At 39.0% G+C, this 18,892-nt stretch overlaps 1 protein-coding gene across 3 annotated transcripts in view; it reads right to left on the bottom strand.

The window, feature by feature from the left end:
- Positions 1-6,093: 6,093 nt before the first annotated feature.
- Positions 6,094-18,892, bottom strand: part of rassf5 (Ras association domain family member 5) — a 52,322-nt gene continuing 39,523 nt past the window's right edge. For all 3 annotated transcript variants that reach the window (XM_053652807.1, XM_053652808.1, XM_053652809.1), the window contains 4 exons: positions 10,789-10,899; positions 9,837-10,131; positions 9,573-9,688; positions 6,094-8,630 (listed from right to left, as the gene is read on the bottom strand). In XM_053652807.1, coding sequence (XP_053508782.1) covers positions 8,478-8,630; positions 9,573-9,688; positions 9,837-10,131; positions 10,789-10,899 — 675 coding nt within the window. In that variant the 3' untranslated portion in view covers positions 6,094-8,477. The remainder of the gene's footprint in view (positions 8,631-9,572; positions 9,689-9,836; positions 10,132-10,788; positions 10,900-18,892) is intronic.

Here is an 18,892-nt window from a genome sequence, read left to right as displayed (position 1 = left end):
AATCTCTCTTTCTTATTTCATTCTTCCCCATCCAACATTTGTCTTACCTCCCGCCCCCTGCCATGACATACATACTACTTTAAACCCCACTCCCCAGATGCCAAACACACCTACAATATATCACCAACCATTATCCATAACAGAAAAGTAGATACATAAACAAATTCATATACATACAAGAATAATTATCACAATCAAAATTAATTCTACTATATTCCTTTTATAATCCTAATTACATAATTGGCTACAACAGGTCTTTTAGGTGAACTTTAGGTGAGAACAGAATATTGAGTGTGTGTTTGACTCAGAGTTACAGTATGTTAATAAGGCAGATTACAGGAGGGATCTGGCTGCACTGTTGCTTGTTGAAGATATAGGCCTACTGTAAGTAATCAAAGTATTAGAGAAGGCAAATAGTTTTCAGTATAACTGCAAATGAATTTCCTTAAGGAAGCACAGACACAGCAGGCACAATAACACTGATGCAGTGATGCTTACTGTATTTATCAATGAACATTTTAGTGCCTTGTTGATTTGATGATTATGTACATATTTACTATAAAATGCAATACAGTGTATTGTTATGTTGTTAAATAGGACATAAAGTAAGATGTCATTGTACAATACCAATCGTAGTTTGGCAAAGAAGACCAGTCACTGGTCATAATTCCTTTGTCCACGTTAGAAAGAGTCGAATCTTATCAGTGAGCAGAGCCAAATAATCTAATTAACTGAAAACATTCCCATCAGAAGACAGAGGTTGTGAAACTTTTAGCAGACAGGAACCCCCTTTTACTGTATAATACAGACAGGTTCATAAGTATTTGGACAGTGACATAAATTTTGTAATTTTGCCTCTGTATACCACCAAAATGGGTTTGAAATGAAGCAATCCACATGTAACGGAAGTGTAGACTTTCAGCTTTAATTCAATGGGTTTGACAATAATATTGCATTAACCATTTAGGAATTACAGCCATTTTTTTTTTACAGCCAATGGAGTCCCTCCATTTTCAAAGGCTCAAAAGGAATTGGTCAGACTAATACAATCTTAAATATTAGGATTATTTTTAATTTCTGGATGCAAATCCTTTGCATCAACGATTGCCTGAAGTCTCAAACCCATGGACGTCATCAAATGCTGAGTTTCCTGCCTTGAGATGCTTTGCGGGCCTTTACTGCAGCTGACTTCTGTTGCTGCTTCTTTGTGGGTCTTTTTGCCTTCAGTTTTGTCTTCAGTAAGTGAAAAGCATTCTCAATTGGGTTGAGGTCATCAGACATTGAAGAATTTATTTGCTTTAAGAAGCTCTTGGGTTGTTTCACTGTATGTTTTGGGTCATTATCCATCTGTACTGTGAAGTGCTGTCTTATCAGTTTTGAAGCATTTGAGTGAATCTGAATCTGAGCAGAAAGTACAGCTCTGTATAAATAATAAATACCAGTGTCCCAGTTCCATTTGCAGCCATACATGCCCATGCCATGACACGGCCTCCACATGTTTGACAGATGATGTGGTATGCTTTGGATCGTGAGTCCTTCCTTTCCTTTTCCATACTCTTTTCTTCCTATAATTCTAGTACAAGTTAATCTAGCATCAGAGCTTTTTTTTTTTGTAGAGTTTTTTATTTCAATTTTTTTTTTTACATTTTTTTTTTTTTAGCAAAGTCTAATCTGGCCTTTCTGTTCTTGAGTGTTACCAGTGGTTTACATTTTGAGGTAAACCATCTGCATTTACATTGATGAAGGCGTCTCTTGATTGTAGACTTTAACAAAGATACACCTACCTCCTCCAGAGTGTTCTTGACTCGGCTAGATGTTGTGAAGGGGTTTTCTTCAACAAGGAAAGAATTCTGCGATCATCCACTTGTTGTCTTTCGTGGCCTTCCAAACCTTTTGGTGTTGCTGAGCTCACCAGTGTATTCCTTCTTTTTAAGAATGTGCCAAATTGTTGATTTGGCCACTCTTAAAGTTTCTGCTATCTCTCTGATGGATCTGTTTTGTTTTTTCAGCCTAATGATGGCCTCCTTCACTTGCATCAACAACTATTTGGACCGTATATTTAGAGTTCAAATGAACAGCTACCAAATACAAATTCAACACTTGGAATCAACTCCAGACCTTATATCTCCTCAATTTGTCATGAAATAACGAGGAAACAGGCCACACCTGGCCATGAAATTGCTTATTAGTCAATTGTCCAATTACTTTTGAGCCTGTGAAAATGGAGGGACTATGCATTTGGCTGTAATTCCTAAACAGTTTATGCAATATTTTTGCTAAACCACTTGAATTAAAGCTGAAAGTCTACACTTCAAGCACATTATTGATTGCATCATTTCAAATCCATTGTGGTGGTGTACAGAGGCAAAATTATGAAAATTGCCTCACTGTCCAAATACTTATAGACCTGGCCAAACATTTGGCCACGTTTACATACACTTACAGTAGGCTAAAGACATTAGAACTAAATTTTTTCACAACTCCACACATTTCATGTTACCATACATGCCCTGTGCAGAGACAATTAGGGTGTCTACTTTATTTCCATAAGAGGACATTTTAAAATAATAGCTAAGAAACAGATTTATTTAAGCTTTTATTTACTCTATCATACTTTTAGTGGGTCAAAAGTTTACATACAGTTATTGGTTTCATTGCCTATTAATTGCTTAACTCGAATCGGTCTCTTGCGGTAGCTCTCCACAAGCTTCTTACAATACTTCGCTGGAAATTTTGCCCATTTTTCCTGACAGAACTGGCGTAACTCAGTCAGGTTTTCAGGTCTCCTTGTTCCTCTTTGCTCATTCCATGTATTTGAGGAATCCTCTAGACAGTTTAAAGAGACAGTCAAATTAGTGTATGTAAATTTTAACCCACTGAAATTCTGATATAGTGAATTAAAGCTAAAATAAATCAGTACATAAATAAATCGATTGTTTTAAAATTTACCTCTAATGTGAACAAAGTAAACACCCTAATTGACTTGCCAAAAGAAATACATGGTAACATGAAATGTATGGAGTTATGAAAAACAGAGATTGAATATCTTTATCTTAAGCCTGGCTTCAACTGTATAACACACTTTAGCACATCTTTTTCACTATACAGTGCACTATTTAGGGAGTTTTGCAATATTGTAGCCACGTCCAGAATATCCAGTATTCTCATGAAATCCCACAATGCAATGTACCAGACTACAAATCTTGTGGGAACCCTTAAAAATCTACACAGAGTCATGCAATAGAAATTTTCCCATTTAGTGAAGGTTTCCAAGTAGAACTTCTTTGGACAGATATAAAAAGTCACCCAAAGAAACAAGGTAGGACACAGGGTGAGTTTTTAACTACCCTGTTAATCGCCTTTTCTTTTTTATTTTATAGATGTTTTGCCATGACTAGCTCAGTTAATCTGAACAATTATTCAACTGTTTCCAGTCCTGTGAAGGATTTGCCCAGTTCAGCTTCAGAACTAATGACAATAGTGATTTGGATTCCACACATGACAGTGAAGCATATAACACAAGGATAGAGGACAAAGCATCCTGTCCTGGGTCGTGTAAGCAGACATTCTCTAGCATATAAAATAAACGTGTCTTAGCAAGCATGGTTAGACTTTTAACTGCAGTGGAGTAAGAGGAGATGATGTGGTGTAGCATGTTGTGCTAAATAGGGCAAGCCTGCAACAGCATGCCCGTAGTAGATGCTATTCTCAGCAAGCTAAGGAAGAAGACGCTCATCTATATTTACAGCTGGGAAAACTTACTGACACCATTTTTAGGTTGACCCTTTGGCAGCTGACTCTCTGAACCCCTCCACCCCCAGAGGTTGATGGACACAGCAGTGCATGAGAGGTAAATGCTGTATTTAGACATGGGTGTTATGATGGACACTTACAACCGGTGGCTATTGAGGCTGCTTGAAATTTCAGTGTCCTTGACTACCTGTAGATTTTCTCCATGTTTGGGCATGTACTATGCGCTATGTAGAGCTCTACCAGGGCTGGGATTTAAGGGTGAATCAAACTCAAATTGGTGTAAATGACAGCAGTTACAATGACAGACTATACATCTTGTAGAATAGTTACGGATAAAGATGCACCAAAATGATTGTGTGAATGTGTTTATGTGTGTATATGATGGTCTGCGATACACTGATTTCTCATCCAGGGTGTATCCCCACCCCATGCTGAATGTTCCTGGGATAGGATCTGGATCCAGCACATCACTGAGCAGTATAAAGCAGTTGCTAAAGATGAATGAATGAATGAATGAAGATGCACCACCTGATGCATTTCAAAGATCTATAGTTGAAGGATTTAAGTAAGGTCATGTCTGTAAACAAGAAAGAGTACATCTCTACTAAGAGAACATATCGTGTTCTCATGTCTAAACGTCACCATTAAACTGTTTATTGTTAGGTAATTAACAAATACATTACAGTTTCAGCAAGATTTTGACATGTGTTTGTGATGGAGGGGCTCCCTCTGCTGGTCCTATCTGGTACCTGCCTCAATGACCTACAATAGTGCTCCCAATCCATCCATCCATCCATTTTCCATACTGCTTATCCTGCACATGACCACAGGGTTGCGGGGAACCTGGAGCCTATCCCAGGGAACTCTGGGCACAAGGCAGGGGACACACTGGACAGGGTGTGCCAACCCATCGCAGGGCACAATCGCACACATATTCACACACCCATTCACACTATGTACAATTTGGAAATGCCAATCACCCTACTACGCATGTCTTTGGACTGGAGGAGGAAACCAAACCTCCCAGAGGAAACCCTCATTACACAGGGAGCGCATGCAAACTTCACGTGCACAGGGCGGAAGCAGGAATCAACCCCCCAACCCTGGAGGTGCTCTACATCAGTGTTCACTGTTTAATATAATGTGTTTCGTTTTCTGTAACAGCATATTTTAAATGATCCAGACCACCCACTTTATCAATATTTCAACCCCCTTCCTTCTGGCCACAGATATAGACTACCCATGTGCAGAAAGGCCAGCTATGGTAGGAGTTTTGTTCCTATGGCTATACGAGCATTAAACACATAGGTAATCAGCCATTGTAATGCCATCTTATGCTCTGGCATTTGTTGTATGATTTGTTGTATGTTTTCCTTTTATCCCCTTCTCCCCTCTATGCCTGTGATTGTTTATGATGGTTTATATGTATGGTGTTTGAGAAAAAAATTCCTCTTTGAGGACAAATAAAATTATCTATCTATCTATCTATCTATCTATCTATTTCTGTAGTAGCAAGTTACACAGGGACTTGGTGGACACGCCATGGATTTCATGCTAAACAGATGAAAAATTCACCAGTGTCAGTGCTTTTTAACAGCCAGAGATAAAGTCTTCAGGAGGAATAACATTGTTGTTTCTCAGTGACATAAGCTGCATTTTTGTGACTTATTCACGTCAAGAAAACAAAAGAGTAACTTGTTAATTGTATATGCTATTACATAAGTGATAGAACAGGGACTAACTTGCTTTGTGGATTTTCAAGTTATGAGAAACATCATGGGCGTGATGTGACATGCTTTAAAGCAATTTATGCCCTGTTTTTGTGCGCAAGATCTGGGTCATGTCAATTAACACCACCTGCATTCAAATTCGATTAGAAGGACTCACAAGGGGTGCAACCGAAAAGTGTTTACCCAATTGCTGGGAGATTGCAAATTCAAATGCTGCAGCCATCCGTGGCCAGGAACCAGGGGAGCAGAATCGTATAATATCTTCCCTGTCAGTCATAATGACACTAGCCAATCGTGGGTATCTGAAGATCATGTATGTAGAAGAGGGCAGATAGCATTTCTCAGATGTAGCATGGGTTGCAGTTCAGGAAGATGCAGTAGTTGGATTCACAGGGGAGAGCTGGTGACTAAATTGGGGAGAAAATGGGGGGAGGATTCTGATTTGATACTGATCCGGTGATACTAGTATCAGAATGGCGCAAGTACATTCTGTACTTTTTCCCATCCATGTTCCATAATTAAACATTCGGTATAATAAAACATCCAATATATATATAATTCTCTTTCAATGAACTTTCATTTTCGGAATCAATACAATTCATGAAAAGACTGACAGATAAAATGATGACCTTTTATTTCACTTTTCATTATCTTTACAGTTTCCGAGATGATACACAGATCTGAATCCTCGAAAAGGATTTGCCAGATAGTCCACGACCCCAAATATATTGTAAAATAAGTTAAACAGACTTGCACATATGCACACAGTTGTTCATTCTTTCACTCTTACACATTTCTCCTCACTTTTGAGGCAAATAAACACAGAAAACAGAGCACATATATATATTTACACACACACACACACACACACACACACACACACACACACACACACACTCACACACACACACACGTTCAGGTAAGGCTACACACAGACAAAAGGCACTGCCTGCGGGAACACAAGAGCGAGTGGTACAGGCCGAAAGGAAGTATTCGACCCGTCCTACCCAGTTTACTCATGGCTGTATGTTATACCTCCCATGCTCTAGGAGGCGCACTTGTAAAATTAGCATCAGAGCCAGCAGGGCAGCACAGGGGCAAAAAAAGTGGTGGAGACAAGGCTCTAAAATAAAGCCCTCCAATGACCTTTTTGGCCATCATTTCCAATCATTGTGTCGTTAGGCCATTATTTACAGTAATGGTGTTAAATGAATTCTAACAGTGATCATTTGAGTGCAGCTAATTCAACTCCGATGATTATACTGTAGAAAAAAGACTAACATTCTAACATAACACAGCGAGTGTTAGTCTGGATTGTCCCTGGCTACTAATTTGCATTGCAGAGGTGGAACTGGCATAAAAAAAATAAAATAAATAAAAAAAACAAAACCCCCAAAACCCCCATAGGCTGGAACTCAGTTGTTATTATCAGATTGTAAAGTTCACATCATTGACCTTCTCTCATTACTCATCACCTTTCTGTGCTTTCTAGTAGCACTGCTATGAGCTCCATGATGATATTCAGTGTCAGACAGAATGAAATCTCATTCACACTTAAAAGCACCACGAATCCCTTTGTTAAAATATTTTAGAATTCAAAGAAAAATACAAAGCAAATCATTCCCTCATTACGAAATAGCCAGGATTATTATATACTGTACTATATATTCTGGCTCACCACTTGGTCGTCTGTTCTTCCTTGTCCAAGTAACTCGTTTTTAATCAACAATGCATGAAATATGCTTTCTATTCAGATCATTAAAAAACATTAAGCTTATGTGTCCCTGTTAACTTTGGTGTAAAATCCATTATGGTGTTTCTCAGCTTATGAGAAGACAACCCACAGCCTTGCTTTGCCCACTTAGCTGAAACGATGATCAGATATGATTATCCAGGCTACAGTACATTATATAATCTCATCTCCTACATATTAGATTCCAGACACACTAAATTAGCAATATGCGACAGTTTGCGGGAAAGCTCTGAGTCATGGGTGTGTGTTGAGGCTGGGCGCTTCCATAAGCTTTCCTGTCACACCAGAACAGATGAAACACACGAAACACACTTCCTTACAAAAGAGCCCACGCACTATACACTCTACATGTATGCTATAGCCGTTTCACATTTCCGTAGGGTTTGGTTTGAGACGCCTGCGTTAGAACATGCTTATAATTTATAATTGTCCAGTCTAATTTATAATGTTTATAGATTAGACGGAAAAAGCCTCCACGTCGTTCCAAGTGTACATATGCATGTATATGGATGATAGACAATAATCAGTGCTGATTGGACGAGTTGAATATGCAGTGTTGGCTACTAAGTGACATGTTGTGGTTATTGATTTGAAAGGTGTGTGACTATCACAGCGGATGCTTTCAGCAAATGGCATATTGATTTGTACAGAAAGTCTGAATAGAGTACATTGTTCATAATGGTATTAGATAAGATATAAAATGATGCTGTAAAATGCAAGTGAGTGTGAATGAGTATTGATCCAGCCTTTTAAAATAGACTTATTCTAAGCTTTTACATTTATTTACTTACTTAAAGTTCACTTCCAGGACTCTTTATAGCCTTGATAGTTTCTATTTTTTATTTTTATTTTTTTTATATAGATTCTTCGTCTACTTTAAAAAAAAAAATCCCTGATGGAGGACACGCTAGCAAAGATAAAGAAAAAGAAAGTCATGCTAAGTAACACTCGCAGTAGCAGTCATAGCAGCAGCATCATACAGAAATGTGGACAGACAGACAAAAATCCTTTTCAAACATCAACCACGTGAGTCAGAAACACACTCCTGGATCTCCATGTGCGTGGCGTTTGCGTCTTGAGTGACGTGATTGTGTGATCTCCTTGTTCTTTATGTCCTGACACCCCCTCACACACCTTCTCTGGTCACTTTATTAGGCTCCAGAGGTCATGAGGGTGGTCTGGGGGTTTTGGGGAATCCTAAGTAGAGAGTTTTTAATGAGTCTGTCCATAGGCTCAGTGCACTAGCCAGGTTTGTTCTGTACTTCCTGCAGAGCCTCTAAGAGTTTCTGACGGTAGGCCACGTAGCGCTGCGTTACCTGCTTCACCCTCTCACTTTCCTCCTTCTCCAGGATGGCCAGGAAGTTGTGCAGCTCGGGCACGGAGAACGCATGCCACTAAACCACACAAAAAAGAGATAGATACAGTTACTGAAGATTCTGAATAAATGTGTTTTTACAGTTGGATAACTGATATGTGAAATTTTTTACAGGGAAAAGGCTAATTAAAGGTTAAATAAATACTTTTAGATTGTAGAGGATGAATAAGCCAGGATATAGGGTATAATTATATTTTTGATATTATATTAATATATATGATGTATAACACATAAACAAAAGAAAAAAAAATCAAAAACAACATGCTACTAACTACCCCCATCCTTTAAGCCAAGGGCATACTGTATGTAGGTCCATATGATATATTGCAAAATCATTGTTTAAGCACACAAGCGTGTGTTATGGCAAAGCCAAAAGTAGCCCAACTGTAATTAAAGTTTCCAATGGCATTTGGAAACTGGTGTCAAAAATATCCAAGATGCAAGCACTGCCTGTCAGATTCCAAGCTCATCACTGTTATTCTACAGCAGTGTGTGGCCCAGATCACATGGTAAGTGTGGGTCACAACTGGGTATTATGGATTTGCCATCAGGTTAGCTTGGGCTACATAATTTGGTCCAAGTTTTTATATTTGTTGAGTTGGACAATACTGGGGTCTATTATAGCAACCGCAAACATATTGTACAATCAAATTGTATAGTAAGCATCCACAATTTAGGGTATTTGTGGCATTCAAGATCTTGGACCAATACAGTCCAAATGCAACCAACTATTTTGCGATCCTTCAGAAGTTCTGCTCTGAGATGCTATCTCATCAAGGGAAGGCTGTATCTGTGTATCTGGATCCCATTCTATAGCGCTATGTGAAGCTGGCCACATGAAGGAGGTAAGTATAAGCCCGAACTGAGCCACCACTCATTTGATACCAGGCTTCTGTGACACCAATACTGCAAAAGGCATGATAAGAACTACTCAGTTGTGTAGCACTGCTGAATAACTGACCTCTACGTCTCCAGTCTCGTTTTCCTTCAGTACGAATGAGAGTTTCTCTAGATCAGGACCCGCCAACAGGCGAAGCAGCAACGGGTGCTCAGAATCCGGAAGCTTCTGGAAAAGATCTGGGATGCACAGGATGCAGAAAGATTAGTATGTTTTATGGGAGCTCAAGGCGAGTGTATAAAGTGTGTTAAAGTCTAGATTTGACTAGATAGCTTTAGGTCATTAGGTCATACTGATGGAGACTTGCTCCCACAGTTATCTGCTTACCCTGTCCATGTCGGTGCATTTGCTTGTAGAGAGCAAACTTGAGTGGATTGTCCTGCACCATGTACTTCCGGAGCAGGCCCTCGATGACCTCTCTGACTGTGGTGGTGCTGCTGACATGGAGCTGCTTTACAGCTTCACTGGGCAGATAGAAGGATGTGCGTTTGTCTGAAATATCGTCTGCTGCCGAGCTGTTCTCCGAGTTCCCTGAGCTGTTCGCGTCCTTTGATATCAGTGTGACCGGCCGCCGCAGCTTCAGGTGGACCTTAATGAAGCCGTTGTATGTCCCGTCAGCAGCCTGAGCGAGAAAATAAACAGAGTGTATTAGTGACGAACGAGTTTTGCTTCACTGTAATGCAAAGTAAAAGTGTAATTGCTTCGAGCTTTGAAAAGTATAAACTCAAAAAATAAATTTACTGGAAGTATGCAAAGAAAAGTAGATGAAAGATTCACAAAAAAAGAGTAGAAGTCTCATATCACACACTAATGTAGTGCCTCACTAATCTTTGTGCCTCTTTCACCATGGAACCAAGAAGAATTGGAAAACATAGCTAACATAGCTAACTAACAACAGAACAACAAAGCTGTCTGATGCTAATAATTCATCATATGACTTGACCGATATATGATTATAGGGAAATGCAATGATGTAGTGTTTGAAAATGTATCGAGTACAAAGCAGAGATTGTTCTTTCGAAATGTACTGACAAAATAATCTACAGTATTAGGTGAAAGAAACACTCGAGTGAAGTAGAGATACTAAAAACAGACTTAAGTACATTAACAAACCCGTCAATCACAGCGCACATGTGTTTACACTACTTAAAATTACATCTTGACTACCTAATACCAAAGTTTTGTTAAAAGAACAAAGAATATACAGCGCTAAAAATGTTTTAATGTTATGTACGGGATTGCATTGTTGACACGGAGGGAAAAAAAAGTCTGTACTCACTAATTTCATTCCATTTTCGGACACTTTAGAGTTGTACTCTTCTATCTTTGCCTTGACCTCCTCCTCGGTGAGGGACTGTTGGTTCTCCTCTTCTTTCTCTTTAGTGGTGTTCTGAAATGAAGGAAGATACACATTCTTTATTAAAAAATTTTCCCCACATTTTAGAATAATAATAATAAAGTCATCAAAACTCTGGAGTAACACAAATGGAACTATGGGAATTACGTTGTGATATATATATATATATATATATAAATCCAAAATAAATCAAAATAATGAAATATTTTAGCATCTTCAAAGTAGACACCCTTTTTGGCTAGAATTTTCAGAAATGTATTCTTGGCATTTTCTCAACCGATTTCTTGAGTAATTCCCCAGAGATTAAAGGAGTAAACAGTATTAAAGGAGTTCACACCTACGCTGGACTCTTATCGTCTGCTTTTCGGAATATTTCACTCCGAGTCGTCCGTTTAAAAAATAAAAAAATTGTAAATAAAATATTAGTTTTCTAATGAAAGAAATGAATATGTTGGCACGATTATATTTTGTCTACAACACCGATGTCAAACATTTAATCATACACTGTCAGATCAAAAGGTTTTTAACATCATAGGAAACATTTCAGTCAAGTGTCTCCAAACTTTTGACCGTTAGTGTACATCATGATAATACTGTTATTATGGTTCTCTTTTTGAAACCATAGAGGACTTTTTTCTTTCAAAACTATAACCCTTGGCATTTTTTTGGGTTAATGCTGAACACGTCTATTAACCAGCTGTCTGTTTCAACAATTAACCGGTTACCAAAATATAGCAGTGAAGTTAATGTAGTACTTCAGCTCTTATGCCAAGTTACTGATGGTCAAAAGCCTTTTGGAGTGCCAGATTAACATCTGCATAACCATAACATCTGCCATCCCTAAAGGAAAAAAGAAAAAAACTCTTGGATGGAATTGGCAACACTACAAATGCTTTCGGCCCAAGCACCACGTTGCGCTGTAATGACAGATTAGCCATTAAGTGTATGATGCTTTTATCAACTGCTGGAGACTCTTCCTACTTATGGTTTTAACATTGCTGCAATATGTGTGTGAGTAATATTTGTGACGTTGATGGAAACTAGAAATGGTCTTTCCAAAGCACCTGTTATTATTTCCTCTCTGCACTACTAAAATAATCTCAATAAAATAGACAAAATGGCTGGCAGCTGAAGTTCCCAATAGGTGATCGTTTATACTGTATATTTAACCACTGTAATACACACATGTACACCATTGTAAAGTTCTTGATGTTCCAAGAATTAAATAAAATTGAAATAACATTAAATAAAATGTAGCAACAATGAACTCAATCCAGTGTTTCAGTGTACCATTTACCAGAATTTTTTTCTTTTTTCTACCATGTATATAAAATGTATTAAGGATAAAATGGAAGTACATAATGGTATGGGCATCTGCATGAATGATGTAGTTTATTAGAACAGCAGCAGGGTTTATTTTATTATATTTGACTAATCTTTAAAAAAGGAGATCAGCTAAACATGTAAGTAGTGCAGAATTCTGTTTTTAAATATTGACCTGGAATATAAGGGGCAATGTAGGTATGTATGTGTGTGTTTTTGTCCCCACATAGATAGGAATATCTGCAGTAACGGCAAAAAAAATATCAGTTGTGACCTTCTGGGGATATTTGGCTTGTCCCCAAGGAAAGGAAAACAGCTTTTTTTAACAAGAACTGTAGCTTAACTATTACTAATTTAAAAAAATTAAATAACATAAATAAAAATTCCAAAACAGTTTCCTTCTGGTTACTGACGTTAAGATAAGGGTTTGTCAATGGTTAAGGTTCTGTGCTAGTATATAAGATCATAAAGCAAGGACCATAACCATCATTGTGTCGGTAGCAATGTCGTCCTCCAACATAGCGTCAACCTTTTACTTAAGAAGTCTCACTCATACCAACGTCATTCCCTTATCTATGGTTGCACTATGAAACATTCACCCTGTGATCTATCTCCGTCATTTCACTTGTTTGTCTCATCGATGTTCCTTCTATGACTCTATTCTTGACTTATTCGACTTGCTTGCTTAAAAGAAAGAAAACATCCACCTAAAAACATTATATAACACACACTTCCATGCTTCATTAAATGGGTCAGAAACAGGACATGACGACATAAGATGTTTTCTGTTTGGAAAAATTCCCCTTCATCAAAGAAACGATCATCTGTGGGTTTTAGTGGTGTGTGTAGATCATAGCTGCTACCAAATGAACCTTAGCAGCAAAGATTGAAGCTGGGATATTTTTAGTTGCTTGCTACGTCCTTTCTAATGCACGCAACATGTTTTTCTTTTTTTCTGAAAGATGGGGGAAAAAAATGGGATCATTTATTCAATGACGATCCTCAGGGCACAGAGAGGAATCACAATAGTGCCGAGCGCGCGCACACACACACACACAGACACACACACACAGTGTGTGGCATTATATGCTAGATGTGACTGATAGAGTCAAGATTGAGGGATGACAGAGAGAAAGAGAGACAGCAAAATACAGACAGAAGAGAAAGATTGAAATTTTGGATCAGAAATGTGCATGTTGCCCCCCCAAGCAAATATGGCTTAATAAATGTTCTTGTAGGAAAATATGCCTAAATCACGTACTTACATATCTATATATGCTTACGCACCAGATTTCAGATTTGCTGACACTTTTTTACATCTCTAGACTCTTAGATATCCTTTGGAGCTAATAGATATACAGGGTTTCCCTCATGATATCCAGACACTGGCCTTTTTTATCCAGCAGCAAGACTTCAATGGGACAAATAAATAAATAAAAAATTTTGTCGCATTGCAGATAAATTCAACATTGAATAATTTCTTTTCCTCCATATATTTCTGTGTGAAGCAGAAAATTTTTATTATCTAAGGAATAAAACTGAGTGTGCTCTTATAGCAAAAGTGGACACTATGAAGACTCAAAGTGTTTTATTATTCTTATAACACAGCAATTTGCCAATGATTACAATATTTTCTTAATTAATATTTATTTATTAATACATACTTAAAAAAAAAAATCACTTTAAAGTTACATTTAATGCTGTGGAACATCTGGAAAACTAGTTAGTTCCTGATATTGCTAATGTTTTTACAGCTGTAAACAGTTCCTCACCAGCCTCTCTTTTTTTCTGTTTATTGTAATAATATAGAAAAAAGGAGCTTGTCTTGTTAAAGAGATCCCACAAAGCAAAAAGTGTCTGAAAACTTAAACAGCTTCACTCTGACCGACAACGGAGACTCCTTGCAAAAATAGTTAAACATCTCCTGCAGAAAACCTCACCATATGACATACATATACAGTTTTTAAAATCCGGACCTGGACATTTTGTTAGGATACATGGCATCATGGACTCTATCAAATATCAACAGATATTAAATGAAAACCTGACTGCCTCTGCCAGAAAGCTTAAATTGGGCTGTGGTTGGATCTTCCAGCAAGACAATGATCCAAAACATACATCAAAACCAACACAAAAATGGTTTACTGACCACAAAATCAAGGTCCTGCCATGGCCATCCCAGTCCCCTGACTTGAAACCCATAGAAAACCTGTGTGGTGAACTAAAGAGGAAAGTCCACCAGCGTGGACCTCGAAATTTGAAGGATCTGGAGAGATTCTGTATGGAGGAATGATCTCAGATCCCTTTCCATGTATTCTCCAACCTCATCAGGTATTATAGGAGAAGATTCAGAGCTGTTATCTTGGCAAAGGGAGCTAGCACAAAGTATTGACTAAAAGGGTGCCAATAATTGTTGCACACCTATATTTAACAAAGATTTTTTTGTATAAACCTGTGTTTTGTTTGCAATTGCTTGATATCGAAAGGTTAAACAATAAAGACCATTTTTAACAAGCATTCTTTGCTCATATTTACCAAGGGTGCCAATATTAGTGGAGGGCACTGTATTAATATAAACCTTATAGTTAACCTGCTGTTAAAACACAAAATTAATCAACTCCCTCTGAATAATCAGAAATGAGCATTTCTGCATTTGAGCACTGTAGTATACATCATAATATACATATACATATACTGGTGCTTACTGTCTATAGGATGCTCCAACCAGTCAATGGGTGTAAATATGTGGTAATACACTTATTAATTAGGCTTATATTCAATATGTAAAATACATTTGTCAGGTTGTATGAGATCGTATATCAGTTCACTGAGGTTCCATAGGTGCTGTTTGAATGTAATCTTATATATACAGTATATATACACACATAGACTCAGTGAAGCAGTGCGATACAATTTCTCCATCGTAATTTCAGGAGTAGCAGTGCCAGGAAGAGGGCAGAGGAAAATCAAATCGTTTCTCAAGCCACTCTAAGGCCATGAAGCGAAGCCAGAAAGCAGCTCCAATAACAGTGCAGCCTCAGCACTTATTAGCCAGGCCTATAGATTACAGCCGTGCTGAAGTGTAAAAAGTGCAATAAATCGCAACATGTTTGTTTAATTAAAAGCATTAACGATTGTGGTTTTCTGTGCCTACTGCACCATCCCTCAAGTAGAATAGTTTGTATTTCAGGAGTTATGTAAAGTTATGTTAAATCTGACATGGAGCAGATGAAAATACTGGCCTGAAGGGGTATTTGAAGTGGCATCAGCTTATATTTGAAACATCTTCAGATCCACTGACGCGTGTGTGTGTGTGTGTGTGTGTGTGTGTGTGTGTGTGTGTGTGTGTGTGTGTGTGTGTGTGTGTGTGTGTGCCACTGACTGACAGGTTTCTTCTTTTCAAGTCTAGTAGCTCAGCTAATAAGTGAATAATGGCACCATAGTCTGGCTTAGTGGTTAACACGTTTGCTTCACCCCTCCAGGGTCAGGGGTTCGATTCCCACCGTGGCCCTGTGTGTGCAGAGTTTGCATGTTCTCCCCGTGCTGCGGGGGTTTCCTCCGGGTACTCCGGTTTCCTCCCCCAGTCCAAAGACACGCATGGTAGGCTGATTGGCATGTCCAAAGTGTCCGTAGTGTATGAATGGGTGTGTGAGTGTGTATGTGATTGTGCCCTGCGATGGATTGGCACTCTGTCCAGGGTGTACCCCGCCTCGTGCCCGATGCTCCCTGGGATAGGCTCCAGGTTTCCCCGTGACCCTGAAGAGGATAAGCGGTATAGAAGATGGATGGATGGATGGATGGCACCATGGTCATCTTCACATCAACAACTTTAATATTTGTAAATGTTTTTTCACTTATTATAGTATTATAGTAAACTATCAGTTATAAACAGAACTTTGAGATCTTTTAAAAATGGAATCTGTGCATCCCATCATTATCCATGCATCCATTTTCCATAACACATATCTGACACATTGTCACGGAGCCTGGAGCCCATTCCAGGGGACTTCGGGCACAAGGCGAGAGACACCCTTGGTGGGGTGCCAACCCATAGCAGGGCACAATTGCACACACATTCACACCCCCATTCACACACTACGGACAATTTGGAAATGCCAATCAGCCTACAACACATGTCTTTGGACTCGGGGAGGAGACCTGAAGGAAACCCCAGAGGCATGGGGAGAACATGCAAACTCTGCGCACACAGGGTGGAGGCAGGATTCGAACCCCCAACCCTGGAAGTGTGAGGAAAACATGCTAACCCATCATTAATATATCATAAGCTATATATTACATGGTTATACCTTAGTGTATTATACTAAAACTCTACTTCAGGTAGGGACAAGTGGTCTAAATGGACTGGCAAGGCTAAATCCCCTTCTCTTCATCAATCACATAAAGACATACATTATTTGCCATCCACATGTTTATTTTCTGTTAACACATGCCTTACGATGGATTATTTTGGACTTTTTTGGAACCAAGAGCAGTGGCACCACCAATGGTCATAAGAAAAATTACATAGAATGGTATGAAGAGGCGAGGCTGGGGCTCAATTCTTTCAAGCCCAGACTGTATTAATAGATACTTCATGTATCAGTGACAGTTGTGTCAGGTGACATGCCCCCTAGATTTAGTATGCATTTGGGCTGATATTTTCAGCTTTGCTGCCGCATCCCTAACACGTCATCAGCAGTGATTGAGAAGCTGCACGTGAAATACAGTTGTGGCTGTACTGAAGTAAACAAGGTGGATTATTTACTCTATCATCCTTATTTTCCCCAATATGTTTTTGGAGGAGAAGCAAAAAGTAGATAAACTAAGCATATAGTGTCCAACTTTTCTGAGGAATCATGGCATGAACCCTGCACGGAATTATGAATTTATGAAAACAAAAATTTTAAGTTTTAGCCTCTCGTGTAATATCACAACCTGCCAACCAGACCGTCCTGAGTCATCTATTACTAAACGTTATGTGAATCTGGAAGTGTGGTGAATCTTCATGCTCCTTCCAGGGATTTGACACATTCCGACTATTCTCTCAGGAATTCCTGCATTTGTGAGCAGAGCTAAATATAGCTGCCTCCCACCCTTCCTCTAGCCTGCAATGAGAAAGTGCTGCTGATTAGAACAATGGAGTGGATGGTGAGTGGAAGTTCTCAAGGTTTCACTTAAGGGGAATGAGAGCAGGGGAGTAAGACAGCAAAAAATGAGTGAAGTTAGAGCAAGCATTGCAGAGACAGAGACAGAGAGATAGACAGAGAGATAGAGAGAGAGAGAGAGATCGAAAGAGCGAGGAATTTATGTAGTATGGATCAGTACTGAGGGAAAAATGGTGTAGGAGGGAAAAAAACCATGATGGTGCAGGGAGGCAGCAAGCTGTCACATTATAGTAGCAGACTTGTTAATGGTTGCCTGGTTCACACACACATACACACACACACACACACACACGTATGCGATCTCTAGATAGAGAGTACAAGTACGTGTGAGAATAGGCCTTTTCATTTCAAGTCTGCAGGCCGATCAACAACCAAGCATTCATACCACTGCCTTTAAATACAAATTGAAACATCCATTTAATTTGGCATGTGGATGTGTGTTATACTGTATATGCAATTCAATCAGTGCACAGTCAGAAAAAAAGTACAACCCCAATTCCAAAAAAGTTGGGACAGTATGGAAAATGCTAATAAAAACAAAGAGGAGTGATTTGTAAATATACTTTGATGTGTATTTAAACAAAAAATGTATAAAGACAAGGTATTTGGTGTTTTACCTAATCAACTGCATCATTTTTTTGAAGGTAAACGTTTATTTTGAAATTGATGCATGCAACACGTTGCAAAAAAGTTGGGGCAGGGGCAATTTAGGACTAATAGCGATGTGAGGAGTTGAAATAAGAAGGTGATGTGAAACAGGTAAGGTAATCGTCTAATCATAGTATATAAGGAGACTCCAAAAAAAGGCCTAGTCCTTCAAGAGCTAGGATGGGTTGAGGCTCGGCAATCTGCCAACAGATGTGTTAGTGAATAATCCAACACTTTGAGAACAACATTCACCAAAGACAAATCGGTAGGATTTGGGGCATTTTACTTCCTACAGTGCACAATATAATTAAAAGATTCATCTCGGTGCGTAAAGGGCAAGGCCAAAACCACTTCTGACTGTGCGTGATCTCCGATCCCTCAGACGTCACTGTCTTGAAAACCGTCATGTGTGTGTAATGGATATCCTGACATGGGCTCGAGAATACTTTGGTAAACCTTTGTCATTCAACTCCATTCACCACTGCATCCACAGATGCAAGTTAAGGCTTTACTATGCAAAGCAGAAGCCATACATCAACACTGTCCAGAAGCACCGCCGACTTCTCTGGGCTTGGTCTCATCTGAGATGGACAGTAGCACAGTGGAATCGTGTTTTGTGGTCTGACGAGTCGACATTTCAAATAGTTTTTGGACAAAACAGCTGTCGCGTTCTCCGGGTCAAAGAGGAAAAGGACCATCGAAGCTGTTATCAGCATCAGGTCCAAAAGCCAGAGTCTGTCATGATATGGGGGTGTGTCAGTGCCCATGGCATGGGTAACTTGCACGTCTGTGAGGGCACCATTAATGCAGAAAGATATGTGCACATTTTGGAGTAACATATGCTGCCATCCAGAGCAGGACAACGCCAAACCACATTCAGTCTGGATTAC

Source organism: Ictalurus furcatus, chromosome 21 (genome assembly GCF_023375685.1).
Source record: "Ictalurus furcatus strain D&B chromosome 21, Billie_1.0, whole genome shotgun sequence".
NCBI classification, from domain to species: Eukaryota; Metazoa; Chordata; class Actinopteri; order Siluriformes; family Ictaluridae; genus Ictalurus; species Ictalurus furcatus.
The sequence above is the reverse complement of the archived record's forward strand: the minus strand, read 5'-3'. Positions and strand labels throughout refer to the sequence as shown.